Here is a 23,433-nt window from a genome sequence, read left to right as displayed (position 1 = left end):
GAGATTTGGGGCTGAGACAATGGGGTTTTCTAAATATACAATCATGTCATCTGCAAACAGGGACAATTTGACTTCTTCTTTTCCTAACTGAATACCCTTGATTTCTTTCTCTTGCCTGATTGCCCTAGCCAGAACTTCCAACACTATGTTGAATAGGAGTGGTGAGAGAGGGCATCCCTGTCTTGTGCCAGTTTTCAAAGGGAATTTTTCCAGTTTTTGCCCATTCAGTATGATATTGGCTGTGGATTTGTCATAAATAGCTCTTATTATTTTGAGATACGTTCCATCAATACCGAATTTATTGAGCGTTTTTAGCATGAAGGGCTGTTGAATTTTGTCAAAGGCCTTTTCTGTATCTATTGAGATAATCATGTGGTTTTTGTCTTTGGTTCTGTTTATATGCTGGATTATGTTTATTGATTTGCGTATGTTGAACCAGCCTTACATCCCAGGGATGAAGCCCACTTGATCATGGTGGATAAGCTTTTTGATGTGCTGCTGGATCCGGTTTGCCAGTATTTTATTGAAGATTTTTGCATCGATGTTCATCAGGGATATTGGTCTAAAATTCTCTTTTTCTGTTGTGTCTCTGCCAGGCTTTGGTATCAGGATGATGTTGGCCTCATAAAATGAGTTAGGGAGGTTTCCCTCTTTTTCTATTGATTGGAATATTTTCAGAAGGAATGGTACCAACTCCTCCTTGTACCTCTGGTAGAATTCAGCTGTGAATCCATCTGGTCCTGGACTTTTTTTGGTTGGTAGGCTATTAATTATTGCCTCAATTTCAGAGCCTGCTATTGGTTTATTCAGGAATTCAGCTTCTTCCTGGTTTAGTCTTGGGAGAGTGTAAGTGTCCAGGAAATTATCCATTTCTTCTAGATTTTCTAGTTTATTTGCGTAGAGATGTTTATAGTATTCTCTGATGGTAGTTTGTATTTCTGTGGGGTCAGTGGTGATATCCCCTTTATCATTTTTTATTGCGTCTATTTGATTCTTCTCTCTTTTCTTCTTTATTAGACTTGCTAGCAGTCTATCAGTTTTGTTGATCTTTTCAAAAAACCAACTCCTGGATTCATTGATTTTTTGGAGGGTTTTTTGTGTCTCTATCTCCTTCAGTTCTGCTCTTAGTTATTTCTTGCCTTCTGCTAGCTTTTGAATGTGTTTGCTCTTGCTTCTCTAGTTCTTTTAATTGTGATGTTAGAATGTCAATTTAGGTCTTTCCAGCTTTCTCTTGTGGGCATTTAGTGCTATAAATTTCCCTCTACACACCGCTTTAAATGTGTCCCAGAGATTCTGGTATGTTGTATCTTTGTTCTCATTGGTTTCAAAACATCTTTATTTCTGCCTTCATTTCGTTATGTACCCAGTAGTCATTCAGGAGCAGGTTATTCAGTTTCCATATAGTTGAGCGGTTTTGATTGAGTTTCTTAGTCCTGAGTTCTAGTTTGATTGCACTGTGGTCTGAGAGACAGTTTGTTATAATTTCTGTTCTTGTGCATTTGCTGAGGATTGCTTTCTTTCCAATTATGTGGTCAATTTTGGAATACGTGTGATTTGTTGCTGAGTAGAATGTATATTCTGTTGATTTCGGGTGGAGAGTTCTGTAGATGTCTATTAGGTCTACTTGCTGCAGAGATGAGTTCAATTCCTGGATATCCTTGTTAACTTTCTGTCTCGTTGATCTGTCTAATGTTGACAGTGGGGTGTTGAAGTCTCCCATTATTATTGTATGGGAGTCTAAGTCTCTTTGTAAGTCTCTCAGGACTTGCTTTATGCATCTGGGTGCTCCTGTATTGGGTGCATATATATTTAGGATAGTTAGCTCTTCTTGTTGAATTGATCCCTTTACTATTATGTAATGGCCTTCTTTGTCTCTTTTGATCTTTGATGGTTTAAAGTCTGTTTTATCAGAGACTAGTATTGCAACCCCTGGTTTTTTTTGTTTTCCATTTACTTGGTAGATCTTCCTCCATCCCTTTCTTTTGAGTCTATGTATGTCTCTGCATGTGAAATGGGTCTCCTGAATACAGCAGACTGATGGATCTTGACTCTTTATCCAGTTTGCCAGTCTGTGTCTTTTAATTGGAGCATTTAGTCCATTTACATTTAAGGTTAATATTGGTATGTGTGAACTTGATCCTGCCATTATGATATTAACTGGTTATTTTGCTCGTTAGTTGATGCAGTTTCTTCCTAGCCTCGATGGTCTTTACATTTTGGCATGTTTTTGCAATGGCTGGTACTGGTTGTTCCTTTCCATGTTTATTGCTTCCTTCAGGGTCTCTTGTAAGGCAGGCCTGGTGGTGACAAAATCTCTAAGCATTTGCTTATCTGTAAAGGATTGTATTTCTCCTTCACTTATGAAACTTAGTTTGGCTGGATATGAAATTCTGGGTTTAAAATTCTTTTCTTTAAGAATGTTGAATATTGGCCCCCACTCTCTTCTGGCTTGTAGAGTTTCTGCCGAGAGATCTGCTGTTAGTCTGATGGGCTTCCCTTTGTGGGTAACCCGACCTTTCTCTCTGGCTGCCCTTAAGATTTTTTCCTTCATTTCAACTTTGGTGAATCTGGCAATTATGTGTCTTGGAGTTACTCTTCTCAAGGAGTATGTTTGTGGCATTCTCTGTATTTCCTGAATTTGAATGTTGGCCTGCCCTACTAGGTTGGGGAAGTTCTCCTGGATGATATCCTGAAGAGTGTTTTCCAACTTGGTTCCAGTTTCCCCCTCACTTTCAGGCACCCCAATCAGACGTAGATTTGGTCTTTTTACATAATCCCATACTTCTTGCAGGCTTTGTTCATTTCTTTTTCTTCTTTTTTCTTTAGGTTTCTCTTCTCGCTTCATTTCATTCATTTGATCCTCAATCGCTGATACTCTTTCTTCCAGTTGATCGAGTCAGTTACTGAAGCTTGTGCATTTGTTACATATTTCTCATGTCATGGTTTTCATCTCTGTCAATTCGTTTATGGCCTTCTCTGCATTAATTATCCTAGTTATCAATTCTTCCACTCTTTTTTCAAGATTTTTAGTTTCTTTGCACTGGGTACGTAATTCCTCCTTTAGCTCTGAGAAGTTTGATGGACTGGAGCCTTCTTCTCTCATCTCGTCAAAGTCATTCTCTGTCCAGCTTTGATCCATTGCTGGCGATGAGCTGCGTTCCTTTGCAGGGGGCGATGCACTCTTATTTTTTGAATTTCCAGCTTTTCTGCCCTGCTTTTTCCCCATCTTTGTGGTTTTATCTGCCTCTGGTCTTTGATGATGGTGACATACTGATGGGGTTTGGTGTGGGTGCCCTTCCTGTTTGTTAGTTTTCCTTCTAACAGTCAGGACCCTCAGCTGTAGGTCTGTTGGAGATTGCTTGAGGTCCACTCCAGACCCTGTTTGCCTGGGTATCAGCAGCAGAGGCTGCAGAAGATAGAATATTGCTGAACAGCGAGTGTACCTGTCTGATTCTTGCTTTAGAAGCTTCCTCTCAGGGGTGTACTCCATCGTGTGAGGTGTGGGGTGTCGGTCTGCCCCTAGTGGGGGATGTCTCCCAGTTAGGCTACTCAGGGGTCAGGGACCCACTTGAGCAGACAGTCTGTCCGTTCTCAGATCTCAGCCTCCGTGTTGGGAGATCCATTGCTCTCTTCAAAGCTGTCAGACAGAGTCGTTTGCATCTGCAGAGGTTTCAGCTGCTTTTTGTTGTTGTTGTTGTTGTTGTTGTTGTTGTTTAGCTGTGCTCTGTCCCCAGAGGTGGAGTCTACAGAGACAGGCAGGACTCCTTGAGCTGCTGTGAGCTCCACCCAGTTCGAGCTTCCCAGCTGCTTTGTTTATCTACTTAAGCCTCAGCAATGGTGGGTGCCCCTCCCCCAGCCTCGCTGCTGCCTTGCCACGAGATCGCAGACTGCTGTGCTAGCAATGAGGGAGGCTCCGTGGGCGTGGGACCCTCCGTGGGCGTGGGACCCTCCCGGCCAGGTGTGGGATATAATCTCCTGGTGTGCCCGTTTGCTAAGATCCTTGGTAGAGCGCAGTATTGGGGTGGGAGTTTCCTGATTTTCCAGGTGTTGTGTGTCTCAGTTCCCCTGGCTAGGAAAAGAGATTCCCTTCCCCCTTGTGCTTCTCAGGTGAGGGGATGCCTCGCCCTGCTTCAGCTCTGGCTGGTCGGGCTGCAGCAGCTGACCAGCACCAACTGTCCTGCACTCCCTAGTGAGATGAAACCAGTACCTCAGTTGAAAATGCAGAAATCATCTGTCTTCTGTTTCGCTCGTGCTGGGAGTTGGAGACTGGAGCTGTTCCTATTCGGCCATCTTCCCTTCTGGATTTTCTGATGAGAAACTGATGGTCAGTCTAATTATTAAACCTTATCTAGTTAATGTATTAGTTCTCTCTGCCTGTTTTCAGGATTTTAACTTTATCTTTTTAGTTCGTAGCTATTTCATTATGATAAGTCTTGGAGTGGATAGTTTTAGTTTATCTTGTCAGGGATTCACTGAGCTTTACATATCTGTTTGTTTATATCATTTGCAAAATCAAGAAAGTTTTCAACCATTTTTCTTCCAATATATTTTCTGCACTATTTTTTTTTTCCCATTCTTCTGATACTCTGATACCAGTAATGTTAACCTTTGGTATTATCCTACTGAGCCGTAAAGTTTAGTTCATTTTTTAATTTAATAATTTTCCTCTCTGTTCTTCAGACTGGATAATTCTGTTGATCTGTTATTAAGCTCAGTAACTCTCCTTGTAGTCTGCATTTTTTATTGAATCCATTCAGTGAATTTTAAATTTTTGTTACTCTACTTTTTAGTTCTAAAATTTCCATTTGCTCCTTTATTGCTTTTATTTCTTTGCTGAGATTTTCAATCTTTCCTCTTTACTGCCAACCCAGTTTTTCTTAAAGCATCTTAAAAACAGATGCTTGGCCGGGCGCGGTGGCTCAAGCCTGTAATCCCAGCACTTTGGGAGGCCGAGACAGGCGGATCACAAGATCAGGAGATCGAGACCAGCCTGGCTAATATGGTGAAACCTCGTCTCTACTAAAAAATACAAAAAACTAGCCGGGTGAGGTGGCGGGCACCTGTAGTCCCAGCTACTCGAGAGGTTGAGGCAGGAGAATGGCGTAGACCCGGGAGGCAGAGCTTGCAGTGAGCTGAGATGCGGCCACTGCACTCCAGCCTGGGCGACAGAGCGAGACTCCGTCTCAAAAAAAAAAAAACAGATGCTTTAAGTTGTCAGGTAATTCCAACATCTTTGTTATCTTGGCATTGACATCTCTATTAGTCTGTTCTTGCACTGCTGTAAAGAAATACTTGAGACTGGGAAAAGAGGTTTAATTGGCTGATGGTTCTACTGGCTGTATAGGAGCATGATGCTGGCCATTTGCTGGCTTTTAAGGAGACCTCAGAAAACTTACAATCAGGGAAAAGGCAAACAGGGATCTATCAGTTCGCATGGCCAGAGCAGGAGGAAAAGAGAGAGTGGAGAGGTGTCACAAACATTTAAACAACCAGATCTCATGAGAACTGTTATCATAAGAACATCACTGGGGGTATGGTGGTGCTAAACCATTAGAAATTGCCCCCATGACCCAATAACCTACAACGAGGCCCCACGTCCAGCATTGGAGATTGCATTTCAACAGGACATTTGGGCAGGGACACAGATCCCCACCATATTATTCCATTCCTGGCTACCCAGCCCCCAAAATCATGTCCTTCTTACATTTCAAAATAAAATTGTGCCTTCCCAACAGTCCCCAAAGTCTTAACTTATTCCAGCATTAACTCAAAAGTCCACTGTCCAAAGTTTCATCTGAGAGAAGGCTAGTCCCTTCTGCCTATGAGCCTGTTTGTTTGTTTTTTCTTTTTAAATAAAAAAAAGTTATTCCCAAAATACAATGAGGGTAATGAGGGTACAGCAATTGGGTAAATACTCCTGTTCCAAAGGAGAAGTCAGCTGAAAGAAAGGCTTCATGCCCCATGTAAGTCCAAGTTCAAAACCCAGCAGAGTAGTCATTAAATGTTGAATCTCCAACATAATCTCTTTTAACTTCATGTCTCACATCCAAGGCACACTGATGCAAGTGGTAGGCTCTCAAAGTCTTGGGCAGTTCCACCTTTGTGGCCATGGCTGCTCTCATGGGCTGATATTGAGTGTCTATGGCTCTTCCGGGTGAAGGCAGCAAGCTGCCGGTAGCTCTACCATTCTGGAGCCTGAAGGATGGTGGCCCTATTCTCACAGCTACACTAGGCAGTGCCACAATGGGGACTCTGTGTGGGGACTCCAACCCACATTTGCCCTCCACACTGCTGTAGGAGAGTTTCTCCATGAGGCTCTCCCCCTTTAGCAGGCTTATGCCTGTACATCCAGGTTTTTCCATACATCCTCTGAAATCTAGGCAGAGGTTCCCAAGCCTCAGCTCTTACACTCTGTGTACCTGCAGGCTTAACACTACATGGAAACCACCAATGCTTAATGGTTTCCACCCTCTGAAGCAGCAGCCTGAGCTGCATCCAGTGCCCTGTTAGCCATGGATAGAAGTCCCCAGCTGGGACGCAAGGAGTAGTGTCCTGAGGTTGTGCAACATGGCAGGGCCCTGCCCCTGGCCCAGGAAACCATTCTTCGCTCCTAAGCCTCCAGTCCTATGATGGGAAGGGCTGCCTCAAAGGTCTCTGAAATGCATTCAAGGCATTTTTTCCCATTGTCTTGGCTAGGAGCAATTTCTTTCTTTCCAGTTATGTAAATTTCTCAAGATTGCTTGAATTCCTCCACTGAAAATGAGTTTTTCTTTTCTACTGCATGGCTGGGCTGCAAATTTTCCAAACTTTTATGCTCTGCTTCCCTTTTAAATATAAGTTCCAGTTTTAGGTCATTTCTTTGCTCACGCATATGAGCACAGGTTATTAGAAGCAGGACACATCTTGATGTTTTGCTGCTTAGAAATTTCTGCTGCCAGATACCCGAAATCATCATTCCCAAGTTCAAAGTCTCACAGATCTCTAGGGCAGGGCACAATGTAACCAATTGCTTTGTCAAGGAACAGAAGCACCTTTGCTCTAGCTACTAATACGAAGTCTGTCATTTCCCTCTGAGACTGCATCAGCCTGGACTTCATTGTTCATATTACTATCAACAATTTGGTCACAACAATTTAACAAGTCTCTAGGAAGTTTCAATGTTTCCCTCATCTTCCTGTTTTCTTCTGCGCCCTTCAAGCTGTTCCAGCCTCTGCCTGTTACCCAGTTCCAAAGTTGCTTACACATTTTCAGGTATCTTTATAGCAATACCCCACTCCTTGGTGCCAATTTTCTGTATTAGTCCATTCTTGCACTGCTGTAAAAGAATACCTGAGACTGGGTAATTTACAAAGAAAAGAGTTTAATTGGTTTACAGTTCCACAAGCTGTACAGGAAGCCTGATGCTGGCAGTCTGCTTGGCTTCTGGAGAGGCCTCAGGAAACTTACAATCATGACAGAAGGCAAATGGGGAGCTAGAACTTCACATGGCTGGAGCAGGTGGAAAAGAGAGATGGGAGAGATGCCATACACGTTTAAACAACTAAATATCATGAGAACTCTTATCGCAAGAACAGCTCTAGGGAGATGGTGCTAAACCATTAGAAACCACCCCCATGACCCAATCACCTCCCACCAGGCCCAACCTCCAGCATTGAGGATGACATTTTAGCATGAGATTTGGGTGGGGACACAGAGCTGAACCATATCATCATCTTTCGATTTTCTTTTTCCACATCAGTGGAGGTTTTTCTGGTTCTTTTTGAACTATAATTTTATATTGTGTTGTAGTCATTTTGCGTATTATTTTATGAGATTCTGAGTCTTACTGAAATGCCATGGAGCTAATTGATTTTCTAATTATTTTGGCAGGCAGTTGATCCACTTGGATTGAGGCCAAAAGTTCTGGCCAGCCTTTTGTGAGTTATGATTTCAATGTCAGTTAATTTAATATTGAAAGTCTTTGCCAAGATATTTAGATCTCTTTAGTGTGTGCACAACCCTTGGCCAGTCTGAGACCTGAGCAGTTATCTCCTTTATTCAAGTTCTAAAGTCTTTGTTAGGATCAGATGTTTAGGATCAGATCCATGCATTCATTACTTCTGGATTAGCTGAGGAGTTCATAAACAACTTTACAGGGACAATCCCAAGCTGCATCTTCTTCATGATCTCCTTGCTACTTACCAGTTTTCTGGGTCTCTTCTATTTTGTTTTTCAGCCAGAAAAAATGAGGTTTTATTTACCCTTTTCATCTCTGTGTGTCCCTCAAATTCATTTGCATTCAAGGCCAAATCACAGGAAGGCAGAGAGTAAACATGTGACAAGGTGCACCCCATTCTTTTGGAGCCACAGCTCCTTATGTTAAGAGGAAGATTTCTCTCCTTTAGTGTTTTCCACACCTGCAGGCCTTCTCTGATAAAATTACTGCTTTCTCCACAGTGAGACTTCCAGGATCAGGGACATGACAGAATGGAGAAAGTAAAAAATTAAAAAAAAAAAAAAAAAAAAAAAAACCGTGAATTTTCCAACACTTTTTGAACTTTAGGGATGCTCATTCCCCTGCTCGAGCCAGAAGTAGAGGGCTTCTCCTGGAGCTGTCTGCATCTGGAGTCTACTACTATGTTTCAGGATGCCTTGAACCACTATTGCGCCGGGGATACCAGAGAAAAATATGAAGCTTACTCTGGTTTGATTGTACTTTTTCTGGTCTTCTGTCCCATGTTCTTGCTACTTTTTAATTTCCAGGGTCTTCAAATAGCTGTTCATTCGTTCTGTTTAGGTTAATTAATTGTATTTAGTGGGAGAGACAGGTTGGTATCTGTTTACTGCATCTTATCCATAACTGGAACATATGACCTATTATGTTTTTTGGGTTTTTTAGTTCATGGGTAATTTCTCTTCAGACTATAAATATATTTCAAAACCTTTACCAAGTAGAATTTGAAAAAGAACACAGCAGAACAGCCTACTTTCCTATTATAGGGTATAGTAGTGAGACGTGCTTGATAGTTTGAAAGCACCGTGAGGGTGAGGGGGTATGAAGGAGAAGGCAGCAAGTATATAGAAGGTAACTTTCAGTAGTGTTTGTTTTGTAGAATACTAAGTTGGCCTCTGATGCTGGTTTTTTGACCCATAGTTTCCAGGTTATAGAGTTATAACCTTGAATGGGTTGCTTAAACTCTGTGAACTTCTGTTTCCTGGCCTGTATAATGAAACCATAATAATTCACCTCTGTCAACATATATGAAGTTCCTGGCACATCATAGATGTTTAGTAATTCATATCTAAAACTTAAAGAAACTGAGAGTTTAAAATATAGCAGGTCATTTGGAGTCACAATCAGTAGGTAATCCTTAACATCTTTATAGCCAGCTACTCCTTTAAAAAATGCCTTAAAACTTCACTAAAAATATTAGAAATTTTCGTTTTTAAGAATCTCCATTTTCTGTTGGGCCCCATTCAAGTTAGCTTTAAATTGAAATGTAACAACAGTTATCTGTTCAAAAATTTTGAAATATGACTGTTTTTCCCAGCTTTTTTAGTGCTGTGATTTACTGTTATAAATAATTTAATGTATTCAGTTACTTCTACATAGCAGTGTTCCCAAGATAGTATGTGGCCAAGAGAATTATATTTTGTAATCTATATTATAAGCAGCAGCACAATGAAATAATATAGATAAATGCGAAAGTGACAAAATTTGTAAATTCAAAGAAACTGTCTCCCATGTAAATTAACTAATGATAAAAAAGCTTTTAAATAAATGAAACTTAAAAATATAAAGCCTTGTTTTTGTCAAAGAAATTGATGTATGTAAACTTCATCAATCTTGTGGTACATCATCATCCAGAATTTATAGGCAGTCAAATACGGGGAAATGAAAGCATGTCCAGAGATGTGGAAGCATAATTCAAGCTTCTAATGTAGATTTTCTTAAAAGATGTAGCATAAGTTTGTACACAGTAAAAAAACCTCATTAGGCATTATTTATTGGGTACCTACCATATGCAGACATGACTCTATGTACTCCAAATTGGAAGAGAGGAAGTCAAACCATCTTCACAGATTATATGATTCTGTACCTAGAAACTTCCATAGTCTCTGCCCAAAGGCTCCTAGAACTGACAAACAACTTTGGTAAAGTTTCAATGTACAAAATCAGTGTACAACAATCAGTATCATTTCTGTACACCAGTAGTGGCCAAACCAGGAACCAAATCAAGAATGAAATACCATACACAATAGCTACAAAAAGAACAAAATATCTAGGAATACAGCTTACCAGGGAGGTGAAAGATTTCTACAATGAGAATTACAAAACACTGCTGAAAGAAATCAGAGATAACATAAAAACATGGAGAAACATTCCATGCCCATGGATATGAAGAATCAATACCATTAAAATGGCTCTACTGCCCAAAGCAATGTACAGATTAAATGGTATTCCTATCAAACTACCAATGTCATTTTTCACAAAATTAGAAAGAAATGATTCTGAAATTCATATGGAACAAAAGGGGCCCAAATAGTCAAAGGGATCCTAAACAAAAAGAAGAAAGCCAGAGGCGTCACACTATCTGACTTCAAACTATATTATAAGGCCACAGAAACCAAAACAACATGATACTAGTACAAAAAATAGACATATAGAACAATAGAACAGAAATAAAGCTATACACTTACAACCATCTGATTTTTAACAAAGTCAACAATACCAAGCAATGGGGAAAGACTTCCTGTTCAATAAAAGGTGCAGGGATAACTGGCTAGCCATATGCAGAAGATTGTAACTGGACACCTTCCTTTCATTATATACAAAAATCAACTCGAGATGGATTAGACTTAAATGTAAGACCTAAAACTATAAAAGCCCTAGAAGAAAACCTAGGACATACCATTCTGGACATAGGCCTTGGCAAATATGTTGTGATGAAGTCTCCAAAAGCAATTGCAACTAAAACAAAAATAGACAAGTAGGACCTAATTAAACCAAATAGCTTTTGCAGAGTAAAAGAATAGTATTTCCTATCAACAGAGTAAATAGACAACCTACAGAATAGGAGAAAATATTCACATACTAAGCATCTGACAAAGGTCAGATATTCAGAATCTATAAGCAATTTAAACAAATCAACAAAAACCCCATTAAAAAATCGGCAAAGGTCACGAATAGACATTTTTAAAAAGAAGACATAAACGTGGTCAACAAGCATAAGAAAACAGGGTCAACATCAGAAACCATCAAAGAAATGAAAATCAAAACCACAATGATATACTATCTCATACCAGTCAGAATGGCTATTATTAAAATGTCAGAAAATAATAGATGTTGGTGAAGTTACAGAGAAAAAGGAATGTTTATACACTGCTGGTGGGAATGTCAATTAGTTCATCCACTATGGAAAGCAGTTTGGAGATTATAATAGAACTGAAAACAGAACTAGCACTTGACCCTGCAGTCCCATTACTGGGTACATACCAAAACGAATATAAATTGTTCTACCAAAAAGATATATACACTTCTATATTCACTGCAGCACAATGGCAACAACATGAAATCAACTTAGTTGCCCGTCAGTGATGTACTGGATAAAGAATATATGGCACATATACTCCATGAAATACTGTGCAGCCTTAAAAAAGAAGGGAATCATGTCCTGTGTAGCAACATGGATGCAGCTGGAGGCCATCATCCTAAGGGAATTAACACAAGAACAGAAAAGCAAATACTGTATCTTCTCACTTATAGTAGGAGCTAAACATTGAGTACACATGGATACAATGAGGAGGACAATTGACACCAATGCCTTCTTGAGGGCAGAGGGTGGGAGGAGGGTAAGGGTTGAAAAACTACCTGTCAGTTACTGTGCTCATTACGTGGGTGATGAAGTCGTTTGTACACCAAATCCCATTGACACATAATTTAGCCATGTAACAAACCTGCACTCATTCACCCTGAACCTAAAATAAAAGTTAAAAAAGGAAAAATAATAACAAAAGACTACACCATTAAAACATGTTTTAAATTTCTTCCCTTATGGAGCTTATCTTCTAGCTGAAGCGTCAATCCAATTTAATTCTCTTTAAAGTTCTTACCTCTTTAAAACTGTTTACTCGTTTACTGCTGTGAATTTTCTTCCTCCTGTCCCTCTCCTTCTTTCCCTCTCTCAGTGTCCTTACTAGGAGACTCCCTCTCCACTGTCCCACCTCTTCTGCTCCTCCTCACTCTCTCTGTTACACAGTAACACCTCCAAGCAACAAAAAGACAATAGTATTTCCTTTTTGGTCCAGTGACTTTGTTGAGCCATAGTAGGATGGCAAAGACCCCAGCACTCCCTTTGTAAATATGATCTCCCCTTGGGCCACTTTCCAGGGAGGAATGTGATCAGTTCACAATATGTTTTTAAGAATTTTTATTATTATCCCTGCATGCATACACATAGAAACATAAACCTGCACACATGCACACATGCACACAGGAAATCCACCAAAATTTTAAGAATAGTTATTTTGAGAAAGTTGAATTAAGGGTATAGTCACATTTTTATGCTTTTATTTCTTGATTTTCTAAAAATGAAAACATATTACTTTTGTAATCAGAAATATGTATGTATGTGTGTGTACCATTGTAACCATTACACAATTACTATTATTATTATTATTACTATTTTTAGCAATCTAAGTACAGTATTGCAATTCATTCTGACTCTAAACACCCAGAGTTTGCAACTCCACAGGCTTAGGGGCCTCCTTCCTAACAAGACTGCCTTCACTTAAGACAAGTTTGAGGATCTCCAGGCCACCCACACTTCTGACCAACTAGCTACAAATTCAGGTGTTCCCATCAATCCCTCAGGTTTGATCATTTCTTAGAATGACTCACAGAACTCAAGAAAGTGCTCTACTTACGATTAAAGTTTTATTATAAACGATAAAAATCAGGACCAGTCAGTTGAGGAGATCCATGGGGTGAGGCCTAGGAGGGTCATGAACAGAAAGCTTTCATGCCTTCTCTCTGTGGGGTTAGGATTCATCACACTCCCAGTACATTGATGTGTTTACCAACCAGGACGCTAACTAGAGTCAGGTTTTTTATTGGGGTTTCATTACACTGGCATGATTACTTGAATTATTGGCTTCATGGACTGCATGCAGTCTCAAGGCCCCCACCTCCCTGGAGGTCAGGCAAATATGACATTACTCAAAGCTCCAGTTCTCTAATCATGATTCTTTCTGGCATGATCGGCCTCCCTATTATGTTGTCACCTTAGCAAAATCTCAGGTATGGTCCAAGGACCCACCAAGAAAAACAGAAACACTGCTATTACTTGCGAATTCTAAGAGTTTAGAAGTTGCTTTCCCAGAACCCAGGGCAAAGACCAGAATAATTCTCTTTTATGCAATATTATGTTACATGTAACAACTAAAATTGATTAGCTATCACTTTCTATGGAGACAGAAGAAAATAATACATCAGACATTTAGCAACGTCTAGTAGATAATTCTTTTTAAAGCAAGGTGTATACATTTTCTTAGACCTATTAGCACTTATATTCACCCAGCCTAGATACTTGTGATGTATTAGAGGGTTTAAAAAATTTAAACATTTAAAGAATATTTATATTTTTATTTAGTTTCATAAAGACTTTCTTATAAATAAAATGTTTTATTACTTCTAATTACTTACACATATATTAGCTCATTTGCATCTTATACCATGAAGTACTGTACTAATATAAACAAATATTCAATTTTCACAGTACAAAATTATTTTTAAAAATCTTAATATTTATATGTTGATATAATGAACACTATATTATTTTAATTTTTGGAATATGCCATTAACATAATCTTCATTTTCTGATCTTTTTAAAGTTTACTAAAGGACATCCATCGTCTGCATAATATAGGTAATGTCACTATCCTGAACTGAAAGCAAATTTTGTAGCCACTTAAGGTGTACCCTAACTCATTTGTCTTTCATTTAGCTGCAAATAGGAAAAGCCCTTTGGCAATGTCTCCATTTTTTTTTTCTCCCCACTCCTTCGACTTTGAAATTCATTACAAACAGTGCTTATGAAATCCCATTTGCTAGAACATTACTGGATATAGAAGATGGGAATTAGTGGTGTCAGCTCAGAACCCAGAGTAGAATCTTACATATAATATGTGCTGAGTAGAATCATACAGTAATACATGCTGAGTTGCTGACTGGCAGACAGCTTTTTTTTTTTTTCCCAATACCACTATTAAACACACACATTTATTCTTGGTCTCTTCATCAGTTAGTATGTCTTACTAGTGAAATAGTAGCAATAATGCAAGTTTATTGAAGATTTTTTTATATGGTAGGCACTGTTTTAAGTGCTATACAAATGTAATTGTTTTAGTCTTCACAATATTTCTGTGAGGTTGATCCAGCCATCGTCATCCCCATGATTAACAGGATAACCTAAGAACAGATCAGTCACTCAAGATTACACAACGATCAGAAAAAGACCTGAGATTTGAACCCACACTCTGGACCACGGTCCATACTGTCTGAAGTGTGCTGGAATACACTATTTGTAGTCACACAATCTTCTGCTTTTCTCCAGGTATTCTTAAGGGAAGATTAAGATGGACAAGGACTATAATCTCCTATCAGTTACACAATAAACACAAAAGAGATATCATGGTAGCTGATATAGGACTTTGCAGGAGCGAGATATTTTTCTTGTCCCTGCTAAGAAGCGGAAGGAATTGTTCATTGATGTGCTTTCTTTTCTCCTTGCAGGGTTAAAGGCACTGGAGACAGACACGACCCAGAGTTTTAGAATGCATATGCCATTTCCAAGCCTTGTGCCTGGAGATTCTCACTGCCCAGAGCCTCCCTTGCGGAGAGGCCAGGACAGCTTCCAGTAAATACTCTACTGTAAAGATCTAATCTTCCTTTTGAGTTTTGTGATTGAATTCTCAAATACCCCTGGTGTGAGTTCTAGAACTTGTGGTTGTATTGAGTTCTGAGAGTGTGTCACTGTTTACAATGGTGAAATTGACGAGCATATAACACAGCTGTGCTTGTTGGGTGCTGCAAGTGATATCCATTTAATAGCATATAGTAAGATACAGCACTCTTGCTACAGGATGCAATTTAAGATATCAGGGCTGCCTTGCAAGGCAGCAAACCTCAATCTCACCAACCTTGTCTTATCTAGCCCATGTCTTCTTTCTCTCTTAATGGGCAGCCCAGATTCCCCTGTATGCATATCATGCCCCTAAAATACCAAGGCCTATGCAATTAACAGCTCTCCAGACTTTGTAATACTGAACTGTTATGGAGATACAGCTCAGTTTCCCAATCTGGTTTCTGACAGATATAAAGCCAAAAATCAGTTTTTTCAAGGTAAGGCACTTTTTGTTGTTGCTAAGTGATAGGGAAATCTGAAGCGATTCACTGAATATTAAAGGAGGATTAAGTTAGCATGCATGCTTCTACCAACTGGAAATTATCCTGTCTTGCACAGTATTTTGGTTAAAACTATGTTGTAAAATTTTATAAGAAAAGGAATAGAATATAGGGTGGTGAGAAAAAAATGCTAGCAGCTCAGACAAGATGGAAGGTAAGCAGACTTCAAGTGTCTGAAGCTTGTGAGGCAATATGTAGGTATTTTTCTTTTATTTAAACTCATTGAGATTAGTTGCTTTGTAATACTTTAAATATTTCTAAAATTTTATTAATTTTTTCAAGTTATCATTCAATTACTTGAATTAGATTTGAACACTTAATAATGCCTGGCATTGTTGAGAACTGTTGTTTTTGTTTACATTGAGTTAGTCTCAGACATGCCTGATCATAAGGATCACCTGGAACTGTGTTAAAGGTAAAGATTTCCAGGCCTGGACCCCAGAGGTGCTACTTTAGCTTTGGAGTCCAGAATTCTATATTTTTTCCAAGTTTTATTTTGAAATTAAATATTTAAAAATTAATATTCAAATTCATTTCTTCATTGAGATTCAGCAATTGTTAAAAGTTTGCCACTATAGATAGCTAGATAGGTGATAGGTGGACAGATAGATAGATATAATAATTTGGCCTCTTTTCACTAAGACATTTAATTATCTTTTGTAATTAGTTTCCACTGTGGCTCCTTGATAGCTTGTAACCTATACTGTAACAACAGACCATTACTTGGAAGAAGCTGACACTCAACATATAACTGTCAAATGGTTCTTGTTTATTGTGAAATAATGCCATACATATAAATATGCATATTTACACATGTACATACCCTTTAAAAACTAATGACAAGATATTAGCCTTGTTCTTATCACCCTAATAGAACTTTAATATTGGCAGGAACTTAGGGTTCCTTGTGGGCCACAACTAAACAGCTACCCCTCATCACTTCTTTACACATAACCCTTTTATGAAATTTTATGTTTTTAATTCCCTAGCATTTCGTTATAAAGTTTTCCTCTATATATTTATCAGATAAAGTGCTTTGTTTAGAATTCCTGCTACTGAACATTCTTACGTGGAATCATACTACATGTATTCTCCAGTGATTTGCTTTTTCTGTTGTGTTGTAATTTTGAGATTCATCTCTCTCCACCTGCACAATTGTAATTTGTTTTCACTACAGTATACTATTATATCATGTGAATGTACCAGAATTTATTTATTCAGTCTACTGTTGATGGACATTAGGCAAGTTTTCGTTCCTTTTAATATGAATAGTGTTATCAAGAACATTCTTGTCTCTATCCTGTGTACATGTGCAAGTGTCACTTGCAGGTACATACCTAGGAGTGTCTAAAGTTCTGGAAAGCTGTAGTCATTTTCCTCAACAACAGGGATTACCATCATTAAGGAATATAACTAACTCCTTGAACTCCCTTGGCTGGCCTGGGAGAATTGGGTCTGACTTTTTGGTATGTCCCAGAATAAATAAATAAATAAATATATCTATACACACACACACACCCACACACATTTATATTATGTATAATTATATATTATGTGTATAATTTTATATTTAAATATTGTTTAATATATTTAAAATATAAATGTAAAAATGTATATAACATATATTAAGTATATATTTAAAACTTTTTACATAATATATATTATATAAAAATAAATACATATCTTTAAAAAATATATTTTTTAAGCTTCGAGACACATAGGGCACTGCACAACAAACTCCAGCTCCAGAGGTGAGTGGAGATGGTCCAAGACTGGTTAAACTTTCACCCATCTTGGCAAGACAATCATTTCAGCTGGGAATCTGCATACTGGCTCATACTATGGCAATTTTCATTGAGTCAGCTCAGTGCCCATATTGATGACTCCCTCATACGGTGTTTGAATGCCTCTTTGACCTACTCTAACTTGATACTTTTTTTTTTTTTTTTTTTTTTTTTTTTTTTTGAGACGGAGTCTCACGCTGTTGCCCGGGCTGGAGTGCAGTGGCGCGATCTCGGCTCACTGCAAGCTCCGCCTCCTGGGTTCACGCCATTCTCCTGCCTCAGCCTCCTGAGTAGCTAGGACTACAGGTGCCCGCCACCGCGCCCGGCTAATTTTTTGTATTTTTAGTAGAGACGGGGTTTCACTGTGGTCTCGATCTCCTGACCTTGTGATCCGCCCGCCTCGGCCTCCCAAAGTGCTGGGATTACAGGCTTGAGCCACCGCGCCCGGCGATACTTTTTTACTGCACTTGGACGACACAAATGACTCTGCATTCTTATAAACATGATCACATATTGAAAAGTACATAGGCTTAGGATTTAGAAGCACTTGCCTTTAGCAGATTTGGCCATTTACACATTAGAGAGTTGTTATAATCAGAGATATATGAAAAGCATTGGGCCCTTTGCCTAACATTTGATAAGCATTCAGTAAATTATAGTCTTTGTTGATATTCTTGTTGTTATTCGTCATTACTCAGAACTCAGAAATTCAGATATACTGAAATTCCCTTCTCTAATAATAGCCACTTTTTTTTGCCTGATTGAATTCAGAAAATTTTACCTTCACCCTCATTCCTTGTTTCAAATCTCATCTCAACTTCTAGTCTCCTTCTCTGAGTTATTCTCATAATGTTCTTATACATATTTTTAATTTAAATGTTTAACTTCTTTTGGTCTCTTCCTAAACATAACATGTCCTAGTCTAAACTTTCAATTTTTACCCTCCTTCATCCCCACTATCCTCCTCTCTAGTTTTGTTAATAGCATCACCATCAACTCAGTTACCTTGGGCTAAAACTCAGAATCCTCTTCCACTCCTCTCTTTACCTTAGTCCAGCAGCAACTCCTGGAGGCCCTGCTTCCAAACCGTGTCATGCCCCTGACCACTCCTAATCCTCTGCAGTGTCACCTACCCTGTCTAAGCCGGCGTCAGCTCTCACCTGGATTGCTGCTGCCATCCCTCACTGCTCCTTGCTTCTACTCTTTCTCTCGGTGTATGGTGTCGATCAGATCTGATCACTCCACTGACTGAATCCTCCAGACTTCCCAGTACCAAATACCGAAATTGCCAACCACCTTGCCATGGCCTTCAGATGAGATCAGACCTCTCTGTCTCCATGTCTTACCTCAGTTCCCTTCACTCACAGTGGCCCAGTCACTCCTAACCGCTTTCTTTTTTCCTCCCATCAATATCTCAAGCTCACTGCCATCTCTGACCCTTTGCACTAATTTCCTATCTTCCTAGAACTCTCTTCCCACAATTGTAGTGTAATGTTTATTTTTCATAGTTCAAACAGCTCAAAGGTCACTTCCTGAGGCAGGCTTTCCCTGACTCTTCTAGAACTAACCATCCACGTTTCTCTTAAGCCTGTTACATTGTTTTCCTCATAACTGTACTATCTATAAAGTTAAACTTCAACATTTCTTGACATGTTTTTAAAAATCTCATCCTACTACAATATAAACTGCAGCACAGTAGGCAGCAGAGTGTCTGCTTCACTGCTGTACTCTCAACATCTATTTAGTGCCTCGTACATAATAGGTGCTCAGTAAGTATTTGTTGAATTAATGAAGGGACAAATGTAAAGTAACTGGAGGTTAAAAAAAATTACAGAAGTCCTTACCTGTGTCACTGAGTAGTAATACTATGTATTATGTATATATTTTAAAGGCACTAACATTTTTTATTTTTCAGGATTAATTGGAATTCTTCAAAATGTCAGGTAAGTTTTTGTGAATAAATTTGAATATGCTTTATTTTCAAATGTGAATTTTGTGATTATTTTCCCTAAAGAGGGACTTTATTTCATTTTGATTTTTTTTGTTTAACATTTGGCGAATATAAATACACGTGTGTGTGTGTTGTGTATATATGTGTGTATATATGTATGTATATATTTATTATTTATGTATATAGACGTTCCTATCATTGTCAGAAAAAGATTAAAAAGAGACTTACAGTGGCGTATGTATCTACTGAATAATCTTTGAAGTTTGTGGGGAAAATTAGGTAATAAAAAAAAGCAAGATTAGGAAAACGATTCTGCAAAGAGAGGTTGTAGTAATAAAGAGCCTGTGGCAAGGCCCTGCCTTGGTAGAGGAGGGTGAAAGTAGGCCTTGTATTTTCTAGTAGCTTACATAATGAGAGAAAAACCACATTTATGGATTTTTGTTTGCTAGGAGATAAAAGTCAACTGGTTGTTTAGGAAACTCAGCTTTTTTTGTAGTAAGCTCAGAGAGAAATTGGTCTCTAATCTCAATAAGAAGACAAGGTGCAACATCATGAAACTGACTTCAGTACCTCCCTTGCAGCAATTACTGTGACCTAGATTGCTTTTAGAAAGAATACAGTGAACATATGAGTCACTGGAGATCTAGACTAAACTATTGCTAATTCAGTTATATGTAACACCACTGTTTATTAAACCATTATGTGTTTATGGTGTTACGTTGTGAATTTTTTTAGACAGCACTTTCCAAAAAGAATTAGGAAAAAAATCAGCTTCACTCTCTAAATGCCTGTGTTCTCCATATTATGTAATGGGAAAAATAATTTTTGCTCTTATGCCAGGAATTTACTTTGTAGGTAAGAGTTAGCATCAGGGCATTTGAACAACTGGTATAAAAGCTCATTGCTTTGATCACAAGCACAATATAATTGTTTAGTTCTATTTTTAAATATGTGTTCAGTTTGAAAATTCATGAAATTTATTAATAGGTAGTGTCTCATATATGATGAATTCTTTTTATAGGAAATATAGGAGTGTATTTCCAGTTGATTATATTTTTTGATGCATACCAATAAGAAAAAAAAAGAATACATTTTGTCATAATATTATTGTTTCCTGTGTAAGTCATGTTCCCTCTCTTCTGCTGAAGGTGTAGTGCCCACAGCCCCTGAACAGCCTGCAGGTGAAATGGAAAGTCAAACAAAACCACCAGATCCAAGGTCTGATGCTCCTCCTGAATACAATTCTCATTTTGTACCAGGTGGGTTAAATATTCATAAAGAATATTCTCCTTTCCTAAAAACCATACTAATGATTAAAATTGCTTTTTAAGTTAACAAATTAATTGACTGATTTAATAAGTAAATAAATATTGGATGCCGATAGGGTGCCACATAGTTTACTGTCAGTTAGAATATATTCCTATAGCCATAGGATTTACAGACTTTTAGAAGGAAGTTGTGCAAATATTGATGACATTCTCTCCATTCTATATGGAGATATGAAGAGAGTGTTGTAAGGACACAGAAGACAGTATCTGACATTGCCAGGGATTTGAGGAAAGCCCTGACTAAGGAGGTCAAGTTTTGCTGTCATGATAAAAATTTTACAAGCAAAGAAAAGGGGGAAAGGACTATCCTTAGCAGAAAGAATCATATGTCCAAAAGTACAGGGTCATGAAAGTCTGGTATGAGGCATGCATGAGACACATGGCAGATGTGCAGAGAAATGGAAGTGAATGGCCATGGGTGCTGATTAAGGAGCTTATCTTTCTGGCAAATATTTTTATAAGTCTGCATGCACTACTGGTGATGTCTTGGGAGAATGAATACTTATATAGTGCTAGTGTAAATGTGAGATATTTCAATTGTTAGAAAACAATTTGGCCAAGTTTAAAATTCTAAAAATTAAAAATGCCCTTACTTTTGGCCAAGGAAATAGTTTCAGTTACTCTTGTCTTTAAATACATTTTAATGACTTACGTAATGATGTAGATACTGCAGTAATATTTCTTTAAAATATATATTTAAGTGTATATTTAGAAGTAGAAACCATTGCATTATGCCCTGAAGGGGGAAAAGAAACCCTGATATGTACAATATAATGGCAAAAGTTTTTTTTTTTTTTTTTGAGACAGAGTTTTGCTCTTGTTGCCCAGGCTGGAGTGCAATGGTACAATCTTGGCTCACCACAACCTCCGCCTTCCAGGTTCAAGGAATTCTGCATCAGCTTTCGGAGTAGCTGGGATTACAGGCGTGCGCCACCACACCCAGCTAATTATTTTTTTCAGTAGAGACAGGGTTTCTCCATGTTGGTCATGCTGGTGTCGAACTCCTGACCTCAAGTGATCCTCCCACCTTGGCCTCCCAAAGTGCTGAGATTACAGGTGTGAGCCACCGCGCCTGGCCAAAGATTTTTTGTTTTTTTTTTTTTTTTGGCTCTAGGCATATGATTCATGCAGCTCAGGTGGCTTCTGCACCTACAGTGTTTTCTGAAAGCATCAGGATTTCCTTTTTTCTCTTTTCCTAATGTGTATGTGTGTTATGAGGATAAAATGCATTATAATATACTGCATTAATAGCTCAACCTCTCCTAAATCCAAGGTATTAAAAATTAAATTATTAAATTATAATCATGCTTTATCTGATAGTTTCTCTATATGTCACTTCAGTGACTTCCAACATGATATACAAGATCTATCTTGTATTTACCAATTACTCTATATCCAAAAACCTGGACTCTACTAGAACAGAAACTTCACCATTTCTGAGAAAAACCTTGGTTATACATCATGTTCTCATCTGATAAAGCATATGTCTATTCTTCTCTATATCAATAATTCAGCAAGAGAGTAGGCTACATCCTTCAAATCAAATGACAAGATAAGTTGTAAAAATATTTTAGTTCAGACCACACAACTAGTGAATTTTCAGTTATGAAATACAGCAAAATTTCGCTCTGATCGCCACCTAGTGGCTAGACTGTAAACTTACAAAAATTGTCACTGTGAGTCAAATTAAGAGTCTTGAAATCTGTACTTGAATTATGTAGTGTTAATGAATTTATCTAAATTTCTTTACATAATTTCAATTTGCATTATAGTGTTGGATATGTGTTCCCACCAAAAATAATTTTATCCACTATTCTTTTTTGAAAGAATAGTTAAACCTTTGTTATGTTTAGTATTAAAGAGAAAATGGCATGATTTCCTGATGTTCAAAATAACTAGGAAAACTCAAATCCTATCAGGCAGTGTTTCTTACACCAGTATTCATACGCCAACACTCCATAACAGAGGTCTTTATTTACATAAGTCTGAGATGCTATAATTACACGAAGTTAAACATATTTTGTTTTGTTTTGCTTTGTTTTCCTGCAGAAGCAATCAGAACTCTTATGAAAACTTCAAAGCTTAGAAGAAAGTATAATATACCAATTTCCCACATATAATGTGATCATATTTTTTCCTTCTTTTATCTATGGATAATACATACTTATAACAAAAATCATTCAATTACATAAACGTGTATTTAATTTTAAAATAAATATAAATTTAATTTTAAAAATATAATCTCCATATGGATAGCCTCAAAATCTAAATAGTAATTTTTTTCTGATTTATTGATCTTCAAGTTTTATAACATGAGGTGCTTTTATATTAAAAGTACATGGTAAATTAATCATTAACTAATTGAAGTGATATAATTAATATTCTTGATAATTCGTATGATTTTTAGTTGCATTGTTATTTTTAATAATGGTCAAAAAAAGAAGGTAGGGATATCTGATTTCTAGTCCAACTTGGATACTCTTAAATACAATTCTTAAAAGAATTAAAGTATATTCTTCATGACAAACTTAAATACATACTTTCCTTCACTTTTTTCCAAATACATTATACTTTTTTCTCACTTAACTCTAATTTGACATTGCTTCCTGTTACCATTCTTTTTCCTTTAGTCTGCTTACTCTCAGTTTCTGTCAAAAACTGTGTTCCTACTCTTAGAAGCTGTTGTTTCCAGAATTATTTGGTCTACTCCCCTGGTCTTCCCTGCCCTTCCCTGTCTCCTTCTCTCTCCTCTCCCAGTCACCCTTCCTTTTACACACTCTTCTAAGTGATCTTGTTAATACTGAAGGTTTCCTTTTCCTTCATCACTTATGAGCTACATACCCACAGATCATGTCAGTCTGCTAGTCTCTAAACTTGCACTTCCAACCACCTATAGACTGCTTCTCATGAAAAACCATTGAATCT

The 23,433-nt window shown here is 37.9% G+C and overlaps 1 protein-coding gene across 28 annotated transcripts in view; it reads left to right on the top strand.

The window, feature by feature from the left end:
• PLSCR4 (phospholipid scramblase 4) overlaps window positions 1–23,433 on the top strand; it is a 67,036-nt gene that overhangs the window by 17,722 nt on the left and 25,881 nt on the right. For 6 of the 28 annotated variants that reach the window (XM_074031254.1, XM_074031248.1, XM_005546017.4 and 3 more), the window contains 2 exons: window positions 19,145–19,172; window positions 20,329–20,439. The exons of 2 other annotated variants lie outside the window; for them this stretch is intronic. In XM_074031254.1, the coding sequence (XP_073887355.1) occupies window positions 20,404–20,439 (36 nt within the window). In that variant the 5' untranslated portion in view covers window positions 19,145–19,172; window positions 20,329–20,403. Of the gene's footprint in view, window positions 1–4,190; window positions 4,325–13,872; window positions 13,908–14,773; window positions 15,383–18,933; window positions 18,999–19,143; window positions 19,173–20,328; window positions 20,440–23,433 lie in introns of those variants that run through there. 20 more of the 28 variants (XM_074031251.1, XM_074031245.1, XM_074031238.1 and 17 more) reach the window with 9 other exon arrangements.

This window comes from Macaca fascicularis, chromosome 2, assembly GCF_037993035.2.
Source record: "Macaca fascicularis isolate 582-1 chromosome 2, T2T-MFA8v1.1".
Classification (NCBI taxonomy): Eukaryota; Metazoa; Chordata; class Mammalia; order Primates; family Cercopithecidae; genus Macaca; species Macaca fascicularis.
This window is presented reverse-complemented; position numbering and strand designations above follow the sequence as displayed.